Source organism: Urocampus carinirostris, chromosome 1, assembly GCF_059441175.1.
Source record: "Urocampus carinirostris isolate Australia breed hairy pipefish chromosome 1, RoL_Ucar_1.0, whole genome shotgun sequence".
NCBI lineage: Eukaryota > Metazoa > Chordata > Actinopteri > Syngnathiformes > Syngnathidae > Urocampus > Urocampus carinirostris.
In genome coordinates this window covers 60,384,613-60,406,480 of record NC_142349.1, presented here as the reverse complement: position 1 = coordinate 60,406,480, position 21,868 = coordinate 60,384,613, and the positions used below count along the sequence as shown (strand labels likewise).

General features: G+C 38.7%; 1 protein-coding gene and 1 long non-coding RNA gene across 2 annotated transcripts in view; one reads left to right on the top strand and one right to left on the bottom strand.

The window, feature by feature from the left end:
* Window positions 1-21,868, top strand: part of LOC148376454 (arf-GAP with GTPase, ANK repeat and PH domain-containing protein 3-like) — a 165,608-nt gene that overhangs the window by 128,415 nt on the left and 15,325 nt on the right. The window contains exons 14-16 of the mRNA XM_088347315.1: window positions 6,499-6,653; window positions 6,925-7,015; window positions 8,398-8,620. Of these exons, the coding sequence (XP_088203441.1) occupies window positions 6,499-6,653; window positions 6,925-7,015; window positions 8,398-8,620 (469 nt within the window). The remainder of the gene's footprint in view (window positions 1-6,498; window positions 6,654-6,924; window positions 7,016-8,397; window positions 8,621-21,868) is intronic.
* Window positions 8,494-16,250, bottom strand: LOC148376455 (uncharacterized). The gene is made up of 3 exons (XR_015852001.1): window positions 15,901-16,250; window positions 10,770-10,931; window positions 8,494-8,616 (listed from the first exon to the last, which is right to left on the bottom strand). It is a non-coding gene; the product is annotated as an uncharacterized LOC148376455 (long non-coding RNA).

Below are 21,868 nucleotides of genomic sequence, written 5' to 3'. Positions count from 1 at the left end.
ATGAAGATATAAACGCTACACAAGATAATGTATTATAATATTGCTTGTTTTTAAGAAAATCCTTTATTTTGAAATATTTTTTAATTTGGTTTCTATTTCTGTTCCTTCACCCAATTCGGATTTCACCTTTAACTTCTTAACGTTCCTGTAAAATGTTCCTAAAACCCCAATCTAAGACTCATCCAAGGTAAATTGAATGCTATTCTTGAACAGCTTGGAGAATATGGACAGTTGTGGTCTGTTTTGAAAGTTAACACTCTAAAGTTTTGTCCCAAACTGAAATAATCACTACAAATGCTAGGGGCGCATTGAGTATGCTAAGCTGGAACACAGATATAGAAGGTTTTTATTCTCGCCTGGATTTTCTTTTTTCACAATCACATGCCTGCAAAGAGTGTAGCATGGGCATCTTAGCTCAAAAAAACATATAGAAAAATCAAATGAAGCCTCAACCGGTCACAGGTCAAATTTGATCACAATCTGAAAAACGAAACATTCTTTATACATTTTTCTAAAGGTATGTCGAAGCCTTTCCAAAAGAGCGCGTTTAGAGACCAACACTTTACAGCCTTTGCAACCGTGTATTAAAGTTTTGAACACATTTTAGACATTGTGAAAGAGTTATAAATGTTTGACTTTTAATTCCTGAAATCAATCACTGATTGTCCACACTTAAGCATGACAATCACTCGTAAAATGGATCCCGGGTTGCGTATGTTTATTTTCGGCTGTGATTTAAATATGCCCCATAAAATTTGCTTACAATTATGTAGGGAATTTCATCTGCTAACCAATGTGTAAACATTTGAATCGGTCACTATTGCGTAAAGATTTTTAAGGCAGTTGCCATGCATAAAAATAAAAGTTGTCATGGCTGTTAACTTAATACAGGCCCTCATAGATTGTCACAGGCTAAGGACTGTGAAAAAAAGCTTGCAGTTGGCACAACGTGCTGTCAATCATAAGTTCAGAGGTTCAGAAGTTCAAAAAGTTCAGAAGTTTTTTCCTTTCTCCGTCTGCATTATCGAGCACCGTTTTTTTTCGAGTACCAAACCCTTTTTTTCTCGGAAAAAAAATATTGGTATTATTTTTATACATTTTTCCCATTCCAAAATATCCAATATATTATGAATGCGTGCACTTTATTTTTGATCAGCGATTCAATGGACACCTGTACACCATTCTCGTATTTTTGCAGAATTTTTCTCACTGTTTTCCTCTTTTCCTTCCCCTTATCACTAACTTTCTTGTGTGTCAAGATCCATTACTATCGGCAAAAAGGCAATAAAACACACTAAATCACAATAAATTCTCAACTCGTGTTGTCAGACAGATGATCTCCTTTATAATTATGCTAACCGACCCGGCTGTAGTCGCCAAGATGTAGAGTTGTTTGTTGTTTGACTACAAATATACAACTGTGTGTATATATATATATATATATATATATATATATATATACATACTCACATGCATACATACATATATACATACATACATACATACATACATAGAGAGAGAGAGATGTATTGTGTGTGTGTGTGTGTGTGTATGATATATATGTTAAGTGTGTGTGTGTGTATATAAAATGTACATATATATATTATAAATATATAATATACATATATGTGGATATGTATACATATAATTTAAGTAATTAATTACTTGTATTCAAAGAGGACCTAAAAAGAACTTTATTGTTGCAGTTGTCGCTTTAAATAGGAGTTTCTTTCGTGGCTACACTTACAAGACTGCATACGCGTGCATGGCGAATTCGATTTGTTTTCCCTCCTCTGCGTATCAGTTTAGGAAGTCAGTCGTCCCTTGCAATTTTAATCTCCATAATGAAAGTCTTTTAATGCCTCCAATTTATTGCCTGGCTAGCCAACAGAATAATTAGCTTTGTGCTGTTTTTTGTGTTAAAGCCTTTGAGGACATTACAAGGGACATTGCATATTTGGAAGTATTTATCAGGGTTCATACGGGTGCTTGAAATCTTCAAAAATACTTGAATTTGAATGATGTGTCTTGATTGATTGAAAAGTGCTTCAATTTTGGTTGAAGTGCTTGTAATGTTTGACATTTGCGCCATGTTTCTCAACATGTCTGCTTAAAAATGACGCCGAAACTGCTCTCTTATGGCGTCACCTTGCCATTGCATTTCTTCTTCCCTCGTAATTAACAGCAGCTGACTTTAGTTTGTACAGCTTTGTCCTCTGAAACGCCATTGCCTCCTACGGGTCGTGCCTAAGATGACAGGAATGTGCCGCACCTAAACAGGGCAATATGAAATGTATATTAGTGCAGGGTTTACGTATCAATCATGGACAATTTTTATGGGCCATGCAAAAATTGAAGGTAGCGTTTCCCAGTGGGAAGTTGTAATGGGAAGAACTTCCTGCAACTGAAAATGTAAGATACATATTACATATATATCATTTCACCCTTTAGCTTCTTTGATGGAGAGATTTTTTTTTTTAGAAATGTTTTCACCTGTATCTTTCAGGTCCACACATATATATACGGTTCACTCAAGATGTAAAAATCCTATGTCTTTATAAAGGTTATAAACTGCGTATGTAAATCTTAGATATATGTTTGGCTCTGCAAAATACATGACTTACATCAAAATTGTCAGGATTGCGATCTGAGTATGGATCTTCCGCAGCGAGCAATGGCAGTCTCAGGGACGGAAATACAGGTCGGTAGCCTGAAATGTGAATTCCTCTCCGGGGATGAATAAAGTATCTATCTATCTATCTATCTATCTATCTATCTATCTATCTATCTATCTATCTATCTATCTATCTATCTATCTATCTATCTATCTATCTATCTATCTATCTATCTATCTATCTATCTATCTATCTATCTATCTATCTATCTATCTATCTATCTATCTATCTATCTATCTATCTATCAAGCAAGCATTGGGTGCAACAGGAATCCTAGCTAGCTAGCCGGGACAGGGAGAGCTAAAACGTGGTCAGGGTCAGTAACGAGTCGTAAGCCAGGACAGGAAAGCAGACGTGGTCAGGATCAAAACGGTTCGTATCCGGGGGCAAATGGGAGCAAAAACGGGACAGGCGGGAGTCAGGGTCAAAAAAGGCTTGCCTTGTATGAACAGAGGTTCGCAGACAGACTGACAACAGGGGAGTGACAGGACTGGGTTTAGATAGGGACAGGGAGCCAATCAAAACCCGCAGCAATTGGCGCCAAATGTGCAGGCACCGGTGATTCACATCGGTAATCATGACAGAAATGAGATAATTGGCTTTTAAAGTCCTTAAAATTTGCTTGAATTTGGCCATGAAAAAAGTGTCCAAACACTGATTTATGCATGATCAAATAATTTGTTATATATATAAACATGAACGTTAACAGTGTTTTTATATTTGTTTTTTGACTTGATGTTTTATTTTCGTTTTTATCATATTTGAAATAAAGTTTCATTCATTCATTCATATACTGTATACTGTAAATGTTTTTAACGATGTTTAATATATAAAAAAAAAGCTTCCAACGTTCCCTCAAAAGCTGAAAATGAAAGACCGTACCATAAACCGGCTATTTCATAAACTAACCCCTTACTTGCGCTTTCTCCTGCTATCCTTCCCCCAATAATAGCTTCCCTCTCGTAACTCTAAATAAAGAGTCTCCGCGAGGCTCGGATCAATCCCGGCGACCCGTAGTCGATTGCACAAACGGAATCAGATAATTGAAGTCGGTGCGGAGCTAATTGGATTATTGCTTCTTCCGCGGCGCCGCATTCCGAGCATCTGTCACACGTCTGTCATTTAACAGCCTCGTCACGGCGCCCGCGAGCCGCCATTGATTACCAACCGCCGCGATTGCCGTCAATTAGCACGTGGCACAGAGTTAATTTCAAGTGACGGATAAAGATGTTTGACTTGCTAAATTGTCCAGGAAAGCTCGAGTGGAATTTCCCGAATGGGAAAATAATCACTTGAGAATTGTTCAATGTTACGTTTACTCAGAATATTGACGTGAAATGAATACCGTGCCAGTGGAAAGCACATCAAGTCTGTCCTTAAAGCTGTGTTAGCATAATATTTAAACAGAAATTCTTAGGGGTGTGTGTTTCTCAAAGGTGGAATATTGTTTTTAAAAAAGCAGTACAACACAAAAAACACATTCCCCACCAAGTGTCTACTCACTTTATGCAAACGAGGCCGCTCTTTACATTTACATAATTAAGTACAAATCATTTGGCGACAAGCCCAGTGTTCGTGCAACCTTAACTATATACAGTTAAGGAAGCGCAGCGTGTTTCAGGACTTTCAGAGCTAGAAAGATAATATGAGGGGATTTGTTTGTTCTTGATAGGTTTTTGAGAATAACTGCACTGTGCCATAACTAAAGTTTGTCTTCATAAACGTTTAGAACCTAAATTAGACATGTAGCTATTACCACAGGATAGATGTAAAAAAATGCAGCATAAGATGGATCCCGGGTTGCATTTACGCATGTTTATTTTCCGCTCTGATTTGAATGTGGGGAATTTCATTTGTTAAACAATGTGTATGCATTCGATGCCAGGGTTTCTTATTTTGACTATTGTTGCTCACTGTTGTTTGTTATTTTGACTGTTTTGCGCTACCTACATTATTTTCACTTTTGGCCAATCACGTTGCTGTTCTTTGATTTCAATCCCCCATAGGGCAGATCTCCGGCACTTCATCACTCTTGCTGCTGCTGGACCATAGTGCTGCCTTTGACACTGTGGGCCATATCTTACTAGAACGGTTGAAAAAAATGGATTGGTCTCTCTGGAACCGTCCTCTTATAGTTCAGATCCTACCTCTCAGATAGAACACACTGTGTTAAATATGGTGAAATGGCATCTGAGCCCTTTAGTGTTACCTGTGGTGTTCCGCAGGGTTCAGTACTTGGCCCCATTCTTTTCAGCATTTACATGCTTCCATTAGGTGATTATATTCGCAAGTATAATTTAAGTTTCCATTGCTACGCAGATGACTCTCAACTATATCTTCCGATGGAGGAATCCGCCACACTAAACTGGAAATTTGGAGGTCTGCCTCACTGAGATAAAAGAATGGATGTCACTCAACTTCTTGCGCCTTAACTCTGAAAATACCAAAATGTTAGATATTGGTCCATCTAAATGCTGTGACTTGTTCTCGTAAACTGTTCTGAACATTGACAATTTTTGACTGAGTCAAAAATTTAGGTGCCACATTTGACCCCAATCTGTCTTTTCAAACAGACATAAAGAATTTCACTAGAACATATTTTTACCATCTTCGCAACATTGCTAATTTTCACCCTATGCTGTCTCAGTCCGATGCGGTGATTATAATTCATGTGTTTGTTACTTCCCATCTCAAATACTGTAATGCACTACTCTCTGGTCACCCGAAGTCCAAAATCAAGAGCCTGCAGCTGATACAAAATGCTGCACCGATGCCTTTAACTAAGATTACTTTACCCTGATTTTAGCCAACCTGCATTGGCTCCCTATTAGCTTGAGATGTAATTTAGAGATTTTGTTGGTACTATACAAAATCATGCAGGGACTTGTTCTGATTTAATTTCCCCCTATGTTCCGGTCCGGAGCCTTTGCTCAGAAAATTCTGGTCTACTCGTGATCCCAAGAGCCAAGAAGAAAACCGTAAAAAAAGTATTTTCCATTTGGGCCCCGGTGTTGTGGAATGCTCTTCCCCCTGAAATTCGATCTGCAACTTCAATCAAACTGTTTAATTTGAGGCTCAAAACACACTTCTATTCCATAGCTTATGAATGAGCCATATTTCTTGTTGATGATATATGTGCATTATTTGTTATTACAACATCCATTGCAGCCTGGTAGTCCTGGAAGGGTGATTACCTCATGTGCTGTCCTTTCTCAAGGTTTCTTCATTTTCCTCATGTTGAGGTTTTTGAGTTTTTCCTTGCTCTCATGTTGGTTTTAGATCAGGGGATGGTGCAATTATAGTCTGTGGTTTACAATGATCTGTGGTTTGTGCAACCCTTTGACACGTTTGTGATTAAGGACTATACAAATAAACATGACTTGACAATCTACTTTTTATAACCTTGGAGATTAAATAAAAGAAAGGACTCCGGGGAAAACCTTTAGATTTTATTTTTTGCATCTTGAGATTGCATTGGATGCCATGGTAAGTTTGTTTTTTGACTATTGTTGCTCACTCTTGTTTGTTATTTTCACTGTTATGCACTGCCTACATTATTGTCACTATTGGCTAATCATGTTGCTGTTCTTTGATTCCCACACCATTTAGGGCAGACCTATTTTTTGTCACCTTGGAGATTTCCTAAAAAGAAATGACTCGGGGGGGAAAATTTTAGTGTGGAATTTTGGCATCTTGAGGGGTTTTTATTATTTACATTCTTCTGTTCTCCTTGCAAGTTCAAAATTAATTGATGTACTCTCTCCTTTTTATCGTCTATTAGACTACTAAACTTATCAATAAAAATGTGTTTTCTGTTATGCAGAACAAGAGGATTCCTTCGAATTTGTCATTGTGTCACTGACGGGTCAGACGTGGAACTTCGAAGCGTCCACGTACGAAGAGCGCGAGCTTTGGGTACAGGCTATCGAGAGTCAGATCTTCGCCAGCCTGCAGTCTTGCGAGAGCATCAAAAACAAGGTTCTTAACACCGTCTGCCACTTCATTTCCATTTTCCTTCACCCATTTTTTCCCTTCTCCTGCTGTCACACATGGGAGGCCGTCAGACAGTTGCACAGCTGCGTTGTCTTATTACAAGTGTCAGGCATCACCCACTGAAGCCGGCTCGTCAGCACTTTTCGTTTTCATATTCGATTTTGGAGTCTCCTTATATGCTCCGCGTGATCGGGCTCTATTTATGGGAATTTTGTTTCTAATCGGCGGGGACTCATTCCTTCTCTTCTCTCCGTAGTCTCGATTAGGCAGCCAGAGTGACGCCATGGCCATCCAGTCTATACGCAACGTGAGGGGCAACAGCTTTTGTGTGGACTGTGATGCAGCAAGTGAGTAGATTTAGTTGGAATTCCTCTATACTTTCTATTCTTTCGAGTTATACTTACTTTTTGGAGTAACTTCCTTGTATTTTTCCAGCAACGTGCATTCCATACATGGAAGTATAAGCAACAGAGACAAAAATGAATGAGGAATGAACCTTTGTTTTATAATTTAATTTGTAATTATAATGAATGATTTATAAACGAAACTCAAACCATAATTATGAAATACTTGTTACAAAACAATTAACTTTATTATATTATTGATTAGTTATTAACCTAACAAGTTAGTTAACAATTAATTTTCTCAGCTTGGAACTTTGACTAATCTATTTTGGACAGCTAATTTTCAAATGAATGGCCATTTTTTTCATAATCTATTTCTGCTTTTCAAACAAAAAAATGTTTATTGACTTCCGTGGTGGATTATATTTGTGTTGAATTTAAATAACTCCATAATTCAAAAAATTGGTAACTTTCATTTTTCATAATCTCAATACAAGCTTTATTTTGGTAAGTAATGATTAAAATGTATGTACATTTTGAGGCGCATTTTAGGCCAAATCAGTTCCTAAATTATTGATTTTAATGGGCAAGTACAGATACCAAGAACCTGGATATTTGTAGATACCATCTTATTTTAAGATGATGGTACCATCATGCTTTCATGCTAGTATAATTGTTCTTCAGTGGTCATTTACTCATAAAGAAGTTGAAATTAGATGAATAGTACATACATTAAATGTAATATAAATGAAAAAAGTGTATTTGGTGTTTATCTTATGTACCAGGTGTCAGAATAAACGTCTCCTCATTGGTTGAGCATTGGTATCAGAATTTACCCATCATATCATGTTTTTTCAATGTTAAGTCAGTCTGTTTTACCATAATTGACAGTTTTTTTATATTAAATAATAAATTATTAATATTTCATACTCTTCTTACATTATCACAAATTATACAGCTTATAGATCATTTATTTTTCAGAAAAACACTCATGTAGATCCAGAATTAAAACACTCCCAAATGTCCTCAAAAAACCTAGGTTAAATCTAACTCTTTCCTAATGTACAAAGATTGTCTCTTACTTGAGATGTATTCGATTCGGCATGGATTTGGCACCAGTACTTATACTTGAGACATTGCTTTGATTAAGGGAGCTTCTCAGTAAATAGCTCCTTATAAAAAAACCTGAAACCGTGAAAACACCACAAGTACAGAGTCAAAACCTAAGTAGTTGACCTAAGAAAAACATTAAACCCAACCAATAAACTTCTTTCTAGCATCCACCTTAACTATTAAATAATAATATTGTATGATATGTTCGGAAAATCCAAAGAATTAATGCTAACGCAGATATCTGGCTATCTCCTCAAACCCGCACCACGTAGATCCAGACTGGGCCAGTCTAAACCTGGGTGCCCTGATGTGCATCGAGTGCTCGGGCATCCACAGGAACCTGGGCACCCACTTGTCTCGGGTGCGCTCTTTGGACCTGGATGACTGGCCCGTGGAGCTGAGCATGGTGATGACGGCCATCGGCAACTCCATGGCCAACAGCATCTGGGAGGGAGCCCTGGAGGGCTACAGCAGGCCGGGCAGCGACAGCACTAGGTAAGCCAAAAATTGCTTATCCAGTAAATATAATGAGATGGTGTGCATTGGTATAAGGAACATACTGTACATATGAACTACTCTAGTTAGAATAAATTTGACATACAAGAATTCTTATTTTGCCCAAAATACGAGGCAAAATTCAAATTACGAGAATTTCCAAACGCTACTACACGGTGCTAGGGATGAATGTTAATTTAGTTATAAGTTTCAATGATGATGAATTATATTCTTCTATTCCAAGTTGTTTCCCTCGTTGTGCTTTTTTTAGTTTATTTATATCTACCAGGGCGAATTTGTGTTCCATCCTCCATCATTGAATGAATGAATGAAAACTTTATTTCGAACATTAAAATAAAAACAGGACAAAAACAACTACTCAACACCAAAATAATGTTACATATGCTTATTTTCCCTACCCCTTCATCTTCCCTATTAAATACATTTTACAGATCCTCTTCTCCTCTTGTGTCTAATATAACAAAGTCTCATGGGTATACATATTACATAGGTCAGATATCAATAATTATGATAATAACAATAGTCACATATTTTATACAGTACACTAATCTTCGTAGTAGAGGCAGGAGGAAACGTATACAGACGTATGGTCGTGACAAAAACAGTATGTTAAAACCTAATGCCTATTCAAATGTCATCTACATCATTGATGGTGCAGTGATTGGAATTTGGCGCTCTCGCCACCCTGACTCGTGTTAGATTCCCCTTTTTATCCAAACCTCGTAAGTAACGGGCACCCAAATAATCAGTTCCTTTTTAGGTAAAAAAGCATGTTATACTTGAATAAATACTGTAACCAGATATCTATTAATTAGTTTATCACTGAGGACGTATATTCAGCAATTAAATTTTAAAACTATCTTCCGAGATTTTGTGACGAGCAATGCGGATTGTTCACTTTTTCCTAAAAGTGCCAGCAGGGAGAACAATCAGAGAGCGTCAGCCTTGACAGACAGAGCGATGACCCCGGCCCCAGTGATGGATACGTGACGGGGCCCCCAGAGGCCCCGGGGTCCGGCTCTCGGGGTTAGGCTTTAACCATAATGGTGTGCTTAATTACCTGCACAGCTACACAGCAGGCCATTAGTCAGGCCGGGACGCCAGGCCTTACCTGTCAGCGCGAGATAAACAATCCTCCACCCGACACGTTTTCTTTTTGTTTTTTTTTCTTCGTTTTTTGTTAACATCGCATCTTTCCTCCCGATTAACACTTTCATGTCAAGTGAGGAACTTAATGGATTTAGAGTGAGTCAACACATTTAGCGAGACGCTGCTAAATGATGTCACACTCAGAATGTTTTGCGTGAATCATGAAGGGGAAATTAGGATACAGACTATTGTCGTGGTAACGGGTTTGTAACAAACCGTTAAATGCATGTACATTTTTGAGTGTGAAATGATACTTTAAAACGTGCTATTTTAAAGGGTCTTTGTCTTATATTTAACCGATAAATGTCAACGTATTGTGTAGTGCACCTTAGTGCTTTTTCCACCTAAGAATACTTTCTAAAATGCTCGTTTATCTGACAGTTGTAGTTTGACTTGTTCAAAATCAATATTGTTTTTTTTGTTTTTTTTTAATGAATGACGTGTTTTAGAACTTGGAGGGGCTAAGTAATACACAATGTCCCTTTAAATAATATGTTTATAAAATAAGTGTTTATAAATAGCCGCATTCTTTTACAATATTTAAATCCAATGCTCTGGTCATTAAAAAGGAAACAAATAATGAACAGGATTAAGTAATATATGATTAGTAATCAGTTTTAGAATTAATTGTAATGATTTTGACGAAAGTATCATATTGTCGCTGACCAATAGCAGATGGATATATTAGAGCCTTGTTGTTAATGTCATATAGTGGGGTAAATGTAACGAGAGGCCGAAAAAAACCTCATTCAACCTCATAAAGTAAAAACATCGTAAGGGGGGTAGGCTGTATCTTAGGAATCTGCTGTAAATGAAAATACTATCGCTATAAAAACATCTCCGTAAAGTGAAAACATCGTAAGGTGGGGTACGCCATATCCCGGGGGTCTACTGTAAAAATAAAAAACAAAACAAAAACTTTGCGCCGAACCCCGGCAGAAAAACTCTTTTGATGTTTTCAAACACGAAGGCTGCTCACCACTTCTCCAACTGAATGATGGCCTACAGTTATTTATCGAATGCTTTCTGCTCCAAATTGCTCGCGCCAGTCGTCCCGATGAAAGATTATTGATGTTGATTCCTCTCGCTACCGCTGTCACTCGTCCTTCGTGTCGCCCGGGGAAGGAAGGTTCTTCATTGTCTTTAAAAAAAAAAAAAAGAAAGAAAAAAAACGATCTTATCCCGGAGCGGCGTCTCCATTATTTTCCGCTGTCAAACAATAAATCTCATTTGCGGCATAAGTAATTTTCAGAGCGGTTGTAAAATATCACGTGGTTAGCGGGACGCGTTTGGTACGGTGTTGCTTTATCACGAATGATGAATGATCAGCGACCTAATGGGTTTCTTTCTCTTTTTCCACGCCATAAATCCTCACCTGACTTCTTTTTTTTGCCACGCATCATTTTTGATGATTTTTAATTGTGTCCCGCCGCTAACGTGAGCCAGCTCGGTGGTGCCCGGCTCCAGCTAAACATTAGTGACACCTCATCTAAACGACTCAGTAACTACTCGAGTATCAAACGGCTGTCTCGGTGAATGTCTCCTGCAACACTAGTTTTACCCCCGCTGCGTTCGTCTTTTTTATATATACCTTGACGATTTAGCGTGAATGCCTTACTCCGCCAGACGGCTCCCGTTTATAGAGACTGCCATTCACAGACGGACAGACTTTGAAATTATTCCAAAAAAGGAAGTGATATACCTATTAATTTTAGTCAATATCTGCTCACCCCTCTTCAGGGTTGGTCAGACTTAGGTAATGAGTTTTCATGGTTGTTGTTGGAAGCAATTCATATACTGAAATAATATAGTAAATAACAAATGTCGTAGTTATGTAACTAGCAGGGTTGGGTAGGGTTACTTTAACTGGATTACTTTCAATTACTTTTGGATTACTCCAATACCAAATATGCTAATAAAAGACAAAATAAACTAAATATGAATAATATTAATAAATTTTGTGCAGGCTTGGGGAGTAACGGAATACATGGAACGGCAAAACTGATGTTCGCAAGCTGTTTGGATTTATTTACATTTTGTTTCTGTCACATTTTATGTTAGTTTTGCCGGAGATCAAAGAGATCAAAGCCGGGAGAGAAAGCTTACCACGTGTTGTGAGTCATAATTGTATTCATATTTAGTTTCTATTGTCTTGTATTAGCATATTTGGTATTGGAGTAATCCAAAAGTAATTGAAAGTAATCAAGTTAAAGTAACCCTACCCAACCCTAGTAACTAGATAATCCAATTTGTATTGAAGTGTCTATTACGTATAAAAGAAATGAACATATTTGCATGTGCCTTATAAGAAGCTTGACACAGACGCTGCAATGATGACACAAGCCAGAGGTGGCAGCCACGAGTAAAAAAGTTGCAAACTCCGTGCAGCACCTTTAAGCGTTAAGACTACAAATAAAATAACTTCGAAGGATTGGTTCAATACCACTGGCAAATTCCATAAGTATTTAAACGATAAAAACAGGGGAAATAAAGGAATACATAGTAAAATATATTTAGATATTTAGAGTTGATTACCTCTATTTTACTTTAGACTCGATTTTGTTTGGGGTCACTTTTTTTCGATAACTTGTCAATTCCAAACAATTCTGGTTCATTTCCTGAAGATTTTGGATCTCTTCATGGTCACTTCCTCTTTGATTGATTTGGGGTCATCTATAGTTGGAAACAAGTTACTTAATTTACATGTTACTTCTGTTCCTCTTTTTGATGCTAGGAGGTTATTTTCTGTTGACATTTGTCCACTTTTAGGTCACATCATATGTCAAATTTGGGCTGTTTCTATATATTTGGGGTCATTTTGTGTCACTTCCTGATGAAAACTAGTGAATTCCTGTCTATTTGAGGACAAATCATGGAATGTACATATCTTTAACGGTAAATTCCTGTCGATTTTGGGTCCCTTACTGTTGGAAACATGTTACTTCTGTTCCACTTTCTTATTCTAAGAGGTTACTTCCTGTTGATTTTCGACCACTTTTAGGTCATGTTGCATTGGTAACGGGTTGATTGTAGTCAGTTCCCATTTATTTGGGGTAGATTTCTGGTAACTTCCTGCTGATAAAAATTCAATTGCTGTCAATTTTGGGTAAATTTCAGGTAATTTTCCGATGATTTGCAGTCACTTACTGTTATTTTTTGGGGTACTTCTTTTTCACTTTCTGTTGCTAAGAGATTACCTCCTGTTGGTTTAGGGCTGCGTTTAGGTTACTTGGTATTGATAACGGGTCCAATTTTGGCAGTTTTTATCCGTTTGTGGTCTCTTCTTAGTCACTTGCCGTAAATAACTGGTTACTTCCAATCAATTCTGGGTCATTTCCTGATGATTTTGGGTCACTTCTTAGCCATTCCCTTCTCAACAGTCAATCCCTGTGAATTTTGGTAATTTATTGTTGGAAACAGGTCACTTTATGTTAATTTTTGGTTACTTTCGTTCTACCTTATGTTGCTAAGAAGTTATTTTTGGATGATTTTGTTCTGATTTGTGGTAGATCCTATTGATAGCAGATCAATTTGGAGCAGTTCCAATTTGTTTGAGTAACTAGTTACTTTTTAATGATTTTAGTGCCACTTCCTGTTGATCGCAGGTCACTTCCTGTTGATGACAGGTTACATCTTGTAATAATCTTATAATAACTAAATAAAATTAATTGAAAAACAGCATCGTGTGAACAACTTAAACGATAACAAAAATTATTTACCTGCGTGTGGGAAACCTGTCACCGCCTGTTAAATTTGGTGAATATTTTTTCAATTGTTTTTGATAATGGGTTATTTTGAAATAATATAAATGTTAAAACAGATTTTACCGTTTTCTGTTGTGCAGTATCTTTGCATATGTTTACATGACATGGAACTGCCAAGTCTTCCAGCTCGTGGAAACGGGAAGTAGTATATTTTGCCTTGTGTTTTTAACTGAAGGCTGAAATATTTAAATAGCACACTTTTTATTAAAACCACATCCTTTTTCAGCCTTGTGCTACTGGACTGTCTCAGAAAATTAGAATATTGTGATAAAGTTCTTTATTTTCTGTAATGCAATTAAAAAAACAAAAATGTCATACATTCTGGATTCATTACACATCAACTGAACTATTTCAAGCCTTTTATTATTTGAATATTGCTGATTTTGGCTTACAGCTGAAAAAAACTCAAAAATCCTATCTCAAAATATTAGAATACTTCCTCAGACCAAGTAAAAAAAATAATTTTATAACAGCAAAACTAAATCAAACATTTGAAAATGTCCATTGATGCACTCAGTACTTGGTTGGGAATCCTTTTGCACGGATTACTGCATCAATCCGGCGTGGCATGGAGGCAATCAGCCTGTGGCATTGCTGAGGTGTTATTGATGCCCAGGATGCTTCGATAGCGGCCTTCAGCTCATTTGCATTTGTAGGTCTGGTGTCTTTCATCTTCTTCTTAACTATACCCCACAAATTCTCGATGGGGTTCAGGTCAGGGGAATTAGCAGGCCAATCAAGGACAGTGATGCCATGGTCAGTGCACCAGTTACTGGTGGTTTTGGCACTGTGAGCAGGTGCCAAATCATGCTGGAAAATGAAATACTCATCTCCATAGAGCTTTTCAGCAGATGGAAGCATGTAGTGCTCTAAAATCTCTTGGTACACAGTTGCATTTACTCTGGACTTGATGAAACACAGTGGACCAACACCAGCAGCTGACATGGCTCCCCAAACCATTGCTGACTGTGGGAACTTCCCACTGGATTTCAAGCAACTTGGATTTTGCTCCTCTCCAGCCTTTCTCCAGACTCTGGCGCCTTGACTTCCAAATGAAATGCAAAACTTGCTTTCGTCTGAAAAGAGGACTTTGGACCACTCTGCAACTGTCCAGTGCTTCTTCTCCATACCCCAAGTCAGACGCTTCTTCCGTTGTCTTGAGTTCAGAAGTGGCTTGACCATGGGAATACGGCTATTGTAGCCCATTTCCCGGACACGTCTGTGAACTGTGGCTTTTGATACCTGGACTCCAGCTTCAGCCCACTGTCTTTGAAGCTCCCCCAAATTCTGGAAGCGGCTCTTCTTCACAATTTTGTTAAGGCTGCGGTCATCTCTCTTGGTTGTGCAGCGTTTCCGGCCACATTTTTCCCTTCCAACAGACTTTTTGTGGATATGCTTTGAAACTGCACTCTGTGAACAGCCTGCTCTTTGAGAAATTTCTTTTTGTGTCTTACCCTCCATCAGGAGGGTATCAATGATGGTCCTCTGGACAGCAGTCAGATCAGCAGTGATTTAGTTTACTGAACCAAGCTGAGTGTTTTTAAGGCTCAGGAAACCCTCGCAAGGTGTTTCGAGTTAATTAGATGATTCAGGTGATTAGTTGAATAGCCTACTTGTATACTTTTTCATGATATTCTAATATTTTGAGATAGGATTTTTGAGTTTTCTTAAGCTGTAAGCCAAATTCAGCAATATTAAAATAATAAAAGGCTTGAAATAGTTCAGTTGATGTGTAATGAATCCAGAATGTATGACATTTTTGTTTTTTTAATTGCATTACAGAAAATAAAGAACTTTATCACAATATTCTAATTTTCTGAGACAGTCCAGTATATTTTAAACACGATAGTTTATTTATTAAAGAAAATAAATTGCCTTAAGAGGAACACACTCCCAATCTGGCCTCGTAGGCCACTATAACTAACTAAATCCTGCAAATGTGCAACACAGATTATAGAGTTAAAACATTCTCATTTATTCCAAATTAGTTTTGGGATGTTGAACTCATTGCTTGAATTTCTTAGCTCCACCCCCCAAAGTTAGACATGTGTCCATAACTATATTGGTTCGATGACAAAATACCTCACCCGATTATTAATCGACCAATCGATCTTTTCAAATATTTGTCAGCATATCAATCTGTGACTGCACTCTGCAAATATTGGACCTGAGTCGTTCTTTTCATTAGCACCCGGCAGTCGTCGTGTTTTGCACGTCGGCTCTAATTGCTTGGCGACTTTGTGATAGAAAACAACTCGCACAAGTACAAAAATAGAGATAGTCATTCTCATTTGTGGAGGGGGAAAATCCCGGAGCAGGGGGCCAACACAGATGGCTATCACTCACCAGCGCGGGGCCCCTTTGCCGTCACCCTCGGTGGGCCGCGCTCCGCCCTGGGCCACAGCCAGGTAATAGCTCTGATGAGAGCCCTCCACTTTGTTTCAGAAATAATTTGCCACTCCTGCCGCCTGCAGGGTCCGCACGGTAATAAAAATGAATCACACCGCTAACCTCTCCAAACGTGTGCGTGTCCTCCTTCCTCCAACATGGCTTTAACCCGTTCTCTTCTGGCAGCTCTTCAGAGCGACTCACAGGTTACAAGGAGAAGTCTCAGAAGAGCTTCCGAACGGAGAGTAATTAATTAAGATGACCGAATGAGCGTTTCTCTTTTTTTTCTCAGGCACTGTCGCTCTCTGTCTAAATCAAAGCTACAGGTCAGTAATTAGGCCCATGTGGGAGAAGTTGGCTCTCTAATTACCTTTGTGCCGCTAGCCTCAGACTCAAATCAGAATAAATCGAATCTTAACATTTCAAAATAGAATGAAACAGATCAAAACACGAATAGAGTAATTGTTTATTTGAGAGACCAGCAAATTTCTTCGGCATTACCGGGCCGATAGAATATTGGGATTTTCCATCGTCCTCAAATTAAGCTTCATTTCCGTATTCAGGCTCTAAATTTTTGGCTATCCAAGGGGAGCGCCACAAACCCCCTTCCCTGCACCCTAACCCTCTTAAGTCCTTCCCCTTCTATCACCATCTACCACACAAAGCTAATCAGCTATTATTAATTTTGATTGATGATTAGCAATTACCGTGGATTCAATACAACCAAGCCCTTTATACCCTCCAGCCCTCCTCGGGAAGTCTGCACGATCGTGATGGGAATTCTAGCTCCTTTTAGGGAACCGGTTCTTTCGGCTTGGCTCACTAAAAAGAGCCGGATCTTTTGGCTCCTAAACAGATCTTCAGAATGTTTTTTGTTGCTTTATTTTATACAATCAGAACGGCCTGTTATTGCAGGTATGGTTTGTTGAAACGTGTGCGTAAGAAACAATTGCATCAATTAAGGTTTTGGTTCAGAGAGAAAATTGGATCCAGCTGCTTGGAGTGGTCAAGAGCTGCAGTGCCCATTTAGGCTGCCAGAGGGCGGTAGAGACCTCCCGAAAGCAGTGTACACAAAAGCAGATATTTACTGATTTTGTTGGTGTTTATTGGGTGTGCCTTGACACGAAACTTAGCCAAAGACACTTACCGAGGCCTAAAGTGCAATTGTGTAAATTTTCATGAATTTGCCGTCTGCTGTTTCAGAGCTTATAAATCACATACAAACACACACACACATACACGCACACACACCAAATCAGGCTTTATAGAGTAATTTAAATACGATAGGTTACATTTATATCTGATATATGGATATGGCTTACGCTTAATGCATCCTGAAAGCTGAACGGATTTCTTTTGGACACTGTATGCGAAACTTGAAAAAGCTAAAAAAAAATACAAAAAGCAGACAGGAAGTCAGTTGCGCCCTGCATGGTTGCCTCTGCCTACCGTTGTGCTTATAAAGGTGATATTTTTAGTGGGTGACTGAGCCCTATTTTACCCTACTTGTAATATTAACAACTTGGTAATGACAATAATTACATAGTAACAAATTGGTTTTCGTATAAGTTGATATTTTAGAAATGTGTATTAAACTGGTGGCCTTTTGAGCTAATAATTGACGAAAAATAAGCTCTCATCTTTAAAAATGTTGGTGAACCCTGTACAAAAACGAAAGTTACTGAAAAAAATCGGAAAACGCAAATACAAATGTGGTACTAGATTAACACATACCTTAATAGATTTCTCGTATTCTTTGTATCTCAAATGGAATTTCCCCAATAAGAAATAACTTAAAAGTAATTAATCCTTTCCTGGCTTCCGAAACACATCCAAATTAAACCTAAGTAGCTATAAAAGATATATTTCTGATCATCAAAAACATATTCAATCGTAATTGACCATATTTATGTACAACTCACTTTCCATAGTGTAGTGGTTAGCACATTCGCCCAACATGCGAAATTTCCCTGGTCCGAGACCGGGTGGAAACATTTGTTGGCTTGGAGAGGGTTGGGCGCCACCAGGCTGCACTTGCCCAAGACGCACCACAGGAAAATGGTGCCCTTATGACCCTAGTGGTAAAGGGATCCACACACACACACGCACACTCACATTGTTGAATCCTCTTGAAGCTTACCATGTTTATTGAGCAACAACTAATATTTTCAAAATAAAAGTGTTTTTCATTTAACAAATGGGAGAATATTGTCGTTTTCTAGAATTATTGGAGATCTGACAGTTAGGATTTTATCTATTTTCATGTTGGTTTGATGCCCCGACAGCTTAGCTGAGTTTGTAAAAGAAGAGGCCTTATTTTGCACTCCTGGCTGCACCGTTTACTGGATTGCTGGCCCTTAGCAACCTTTGATAGTTAGGGCCCCAGCTTTCACTGCCTTTTCTTTTCTTCCTGTGGCCTCCTTCTCAGCCCCGCCTCTCTCTTTTTTTTCCTCTTCTTCTACCATCTCATCCCTCCCCTTGTTCGGGTCGCCTGGGAATGGGAACCCCTCGATTCGCTCAACTGTTCTATCCGGCCGGTAACGCTTGACGTCCGACGTCCGCGGCGCATGCAGTCGATCTGGGCGTGTGGACCTGACTGGGAGGAGTCAAAGGGGGGGCGCTCTGGTTGTTGTCATCGGGACGGGCATCCTCCCCTTCCGACTGGCCGATGCGGCACCTCGGTTTTCTCTTCCGATAAATCTCTGATGGTCTTTTAAAGGCTTGACTAATTGTCCCGAATTGTCGGTCTTTATTTGAATCCAGTCATGTGTTCTTGACTCCGTGGGCCGGCGTGGAGGAAAATCATTCTCCCGTTTGCCACTTCATTAAGTCGGGGTCAGGGAGCGATTGCTCAACAAAGAGCTTTAATAGAAGTATAGAAGAAGCTGATCTGCTTTGTAAGGGTATTCAAAGGAAAGGGGACACCGTGTCTCGATGGGAATTTCCTTACTGCAACAATCTGAAGAAGGTCTTAGTGTTTGGATGTTTACCATAGGACTTAAACGGCAGTTACCAGGAAGGCTGGCGTAAACACAGCTTGTTCTTCAGCTGGATGCAACACTGGCATTTTTATTGCGAACTCGGCGCTCTTCCCCCCGGTCCCCCGAGCGACAAGTAAACGGGGAACAAGCATGCTCTCCGGGCTGCCGAAATTGATATATAAAAGTAACCACCAATGTCCAATGTCTTAAATCCACCCTAGCTATGGAACAGTGTTTCTCAACTGGTGAATCATGACCCCAAAGTGGATTGCGGACCAAATTTCAGTGGGTTGTAAGAAAATGAAAACAGAATGTCAATTGCACTCCATGACAGTAGATGGCGATAATGCGCTGCTCTATCTTTTCTTCCATTTAGTCAATTGGCGCCGTCTCACTTGTTTTTGAGAGGGACCACACGCATTTTAATTGTGTATTGAGTGACACAATGATGAGTCAAAGAAGGAAACGATTGGAGAATATGAAAATGGTATACTACTCCCATTGAAGTTTTGCCTCCAGGTACATTAAATGATTTTAAAATGTTATTTTGTTAGGTTTTTACCCTTTTATTAATCTTTATAATCTACCCTCAATTAATTATTAGTGTGGTTTTGGTACACGATTTATCCATATTTGGATTTCTTTCAGTAAGTGGATCAGGAGATGGAGTAGTCGACCAAATAGTTTGCGGGTTCGTTTCCCGGCTCCTCCGAGTTAAATATTGAAGTGTCCTTGGGTAAGACACTGAATCCCTAATGCTGGGGTCCGGAATCCATTGCTCTTTTTATAAGTACATATGGCTCAGAGATAAAATGGAATTTGCGCAATTATTTAATGTTCTTTTAAGTACGGATTCGATTGATGCACGTGCAAAGCCATAACAATACAGACTGCTTCGAGGGTTTGGACCAGTACCTACCTACTGGAGGGAGGTAGGTAGGTAGGTAGGTAGGTAGGTAGGTAGGTAGGTAGGGACACAAGAAAGCAGCCATGTCACTCGCAAGTATATATATATATATATATATATATATATATATATATATATGACACAAGGGTGCAAATCCCTAAATAATCCTTTATATGAAGGTTTATTACAAAATCTATGTTAATTTTTGAGACTTTTCATGATGAAAAGCCACACAACAATTTAAACTCCCAGAAGCTCTAGTAAAGCACCCAGAGCAATTTGATTGGGTGAGCGGTAGGAATGGGTAGAGCCTTACACGGGGCACGTGCAGTCATTACTCCAAGTCCTCCTGGCCCAGCGCCATCTGCACTGAAAATAAATATGTCTGTATTCTCGTTTGTAGTACTTTGTGAAATTATTTTCAAAAGAACTTTGCTCACTCCTGGTTTTGAAACCATTCTTTCGGACAAAATTGACTGCGTGACGGAGACAGATTTTAAGTGGTACTGTATATTTATATTCATGTAGGACACAGGCTCTGGCATTTTTATTATTTCATAGATTTGATCAAATCCTTAAATGACAAACAGTGAAATGAAGTGTACTGAAGAATTAGCTTTTGTCTGGAAAGCGGATTTGGTGGTTTTGTTGAATCTTGTCGAGTTGTTAAATGGTGTGTCTCTCTCTCCCCAAAAAATAAACAATTAAATACAAATATTTTTGTTTTTATGGCTCTTTGGGTCAAAAAGGTTCCCAACCCCTGCTCTAATGGCTCTGATATGCAGGCAGTCTCCTTGCATGGCTGACTGTGCTATCGGTGTGTGTGAATGGGTAAAGTGTGAAGTGTATTGTAAAGCGCTTTGGAGGTCCTGAGTGACTAGTAAAGTGCTATATAGATGCAGTCCATTTTGCATTTTACCATTTACCTTTTTTTTCCAGTATATAAATCTTTGTTACCTACAAAATAAAAAAATACCGTTACACGTTTTATCAATATTTTGATTTTCTTTTGATTTGTTGCTATTTTAAAGCTGAACTTAGGGGGGGGCACTTTTGTGCGATTTAGGCTAATATGCAGGGTTGGTATGGTTACTTTAACTGGATTACTTTCAATTACTTTTGGATTACTCCAATACCAAATATGCTAATAAAAGACAAAATAAACTAAATATGAATAAAATTATGACTCACAACACGTGGTAAGCTTTCTCTCCTGGCTTTGATCTCTTTTATCCCCGGCAAAACTAACACAAAATGCGACAGAAACAAAATGAAAATAAATCCAAACAGCTTGCCAACATCATTTTTGCCGTTCCATGTATTCCGTTACTCCCCAAGCCTGCACAAAATTTAGTAATTTTATTCATTGGGGCAGCAGTAGCTCAGGAGGTAGAGCGCTCGTCTTGGGATCAAGGGTTAGCGTCTTACATGGCTGCAATACAAGGCCGCTATTGGGAAATGTGGAGCACGCTTTGGGAACTCATTGACTTGAAAAACGCTATATAAATGCAGATCATTTCATATTTAGTTTCTTCTCTCTTTTATTAGCATATTTGGTATTGGAGTAATCCAAAAGTAATTGAAAGTAATCCAGTTAAAGTAACCCTACCCAACCCTGCTAATATGCTATTATATACGGTACTCAAAGTCGTATTCTGCTGTCTCTGCTTTAAACTGCACAATCCTTTCACTCGAGAAAATGGAAAATTGTATTTATTTATTTTTTCTTGATTTGGAATCGTGGGTCCTGAAGTCAGAACAGTTAAGAACCACTGCTCTAGAATCCGCCCTCCCTCATCTTCCCCCTGCACTTTGACATGCTAAATCTGCTGATTTTATTTTTGTGCCTCCCGCGGTGAGGAAGTGTCCTTTTCAAAAGCGTGCCGCTTCCTCTGGCCACTGTCTAAAGCCAAGCGCTGTTTGGTTTGCGCTTCTGTGCCAAACAAAAGACACAAGCAGGGATTACCATTTCACTTCCTTTCACCTTCTAACTTTCTACTTTTTTTTCAGGCTTTAGCGGTGTGATTGGGTTCGCATT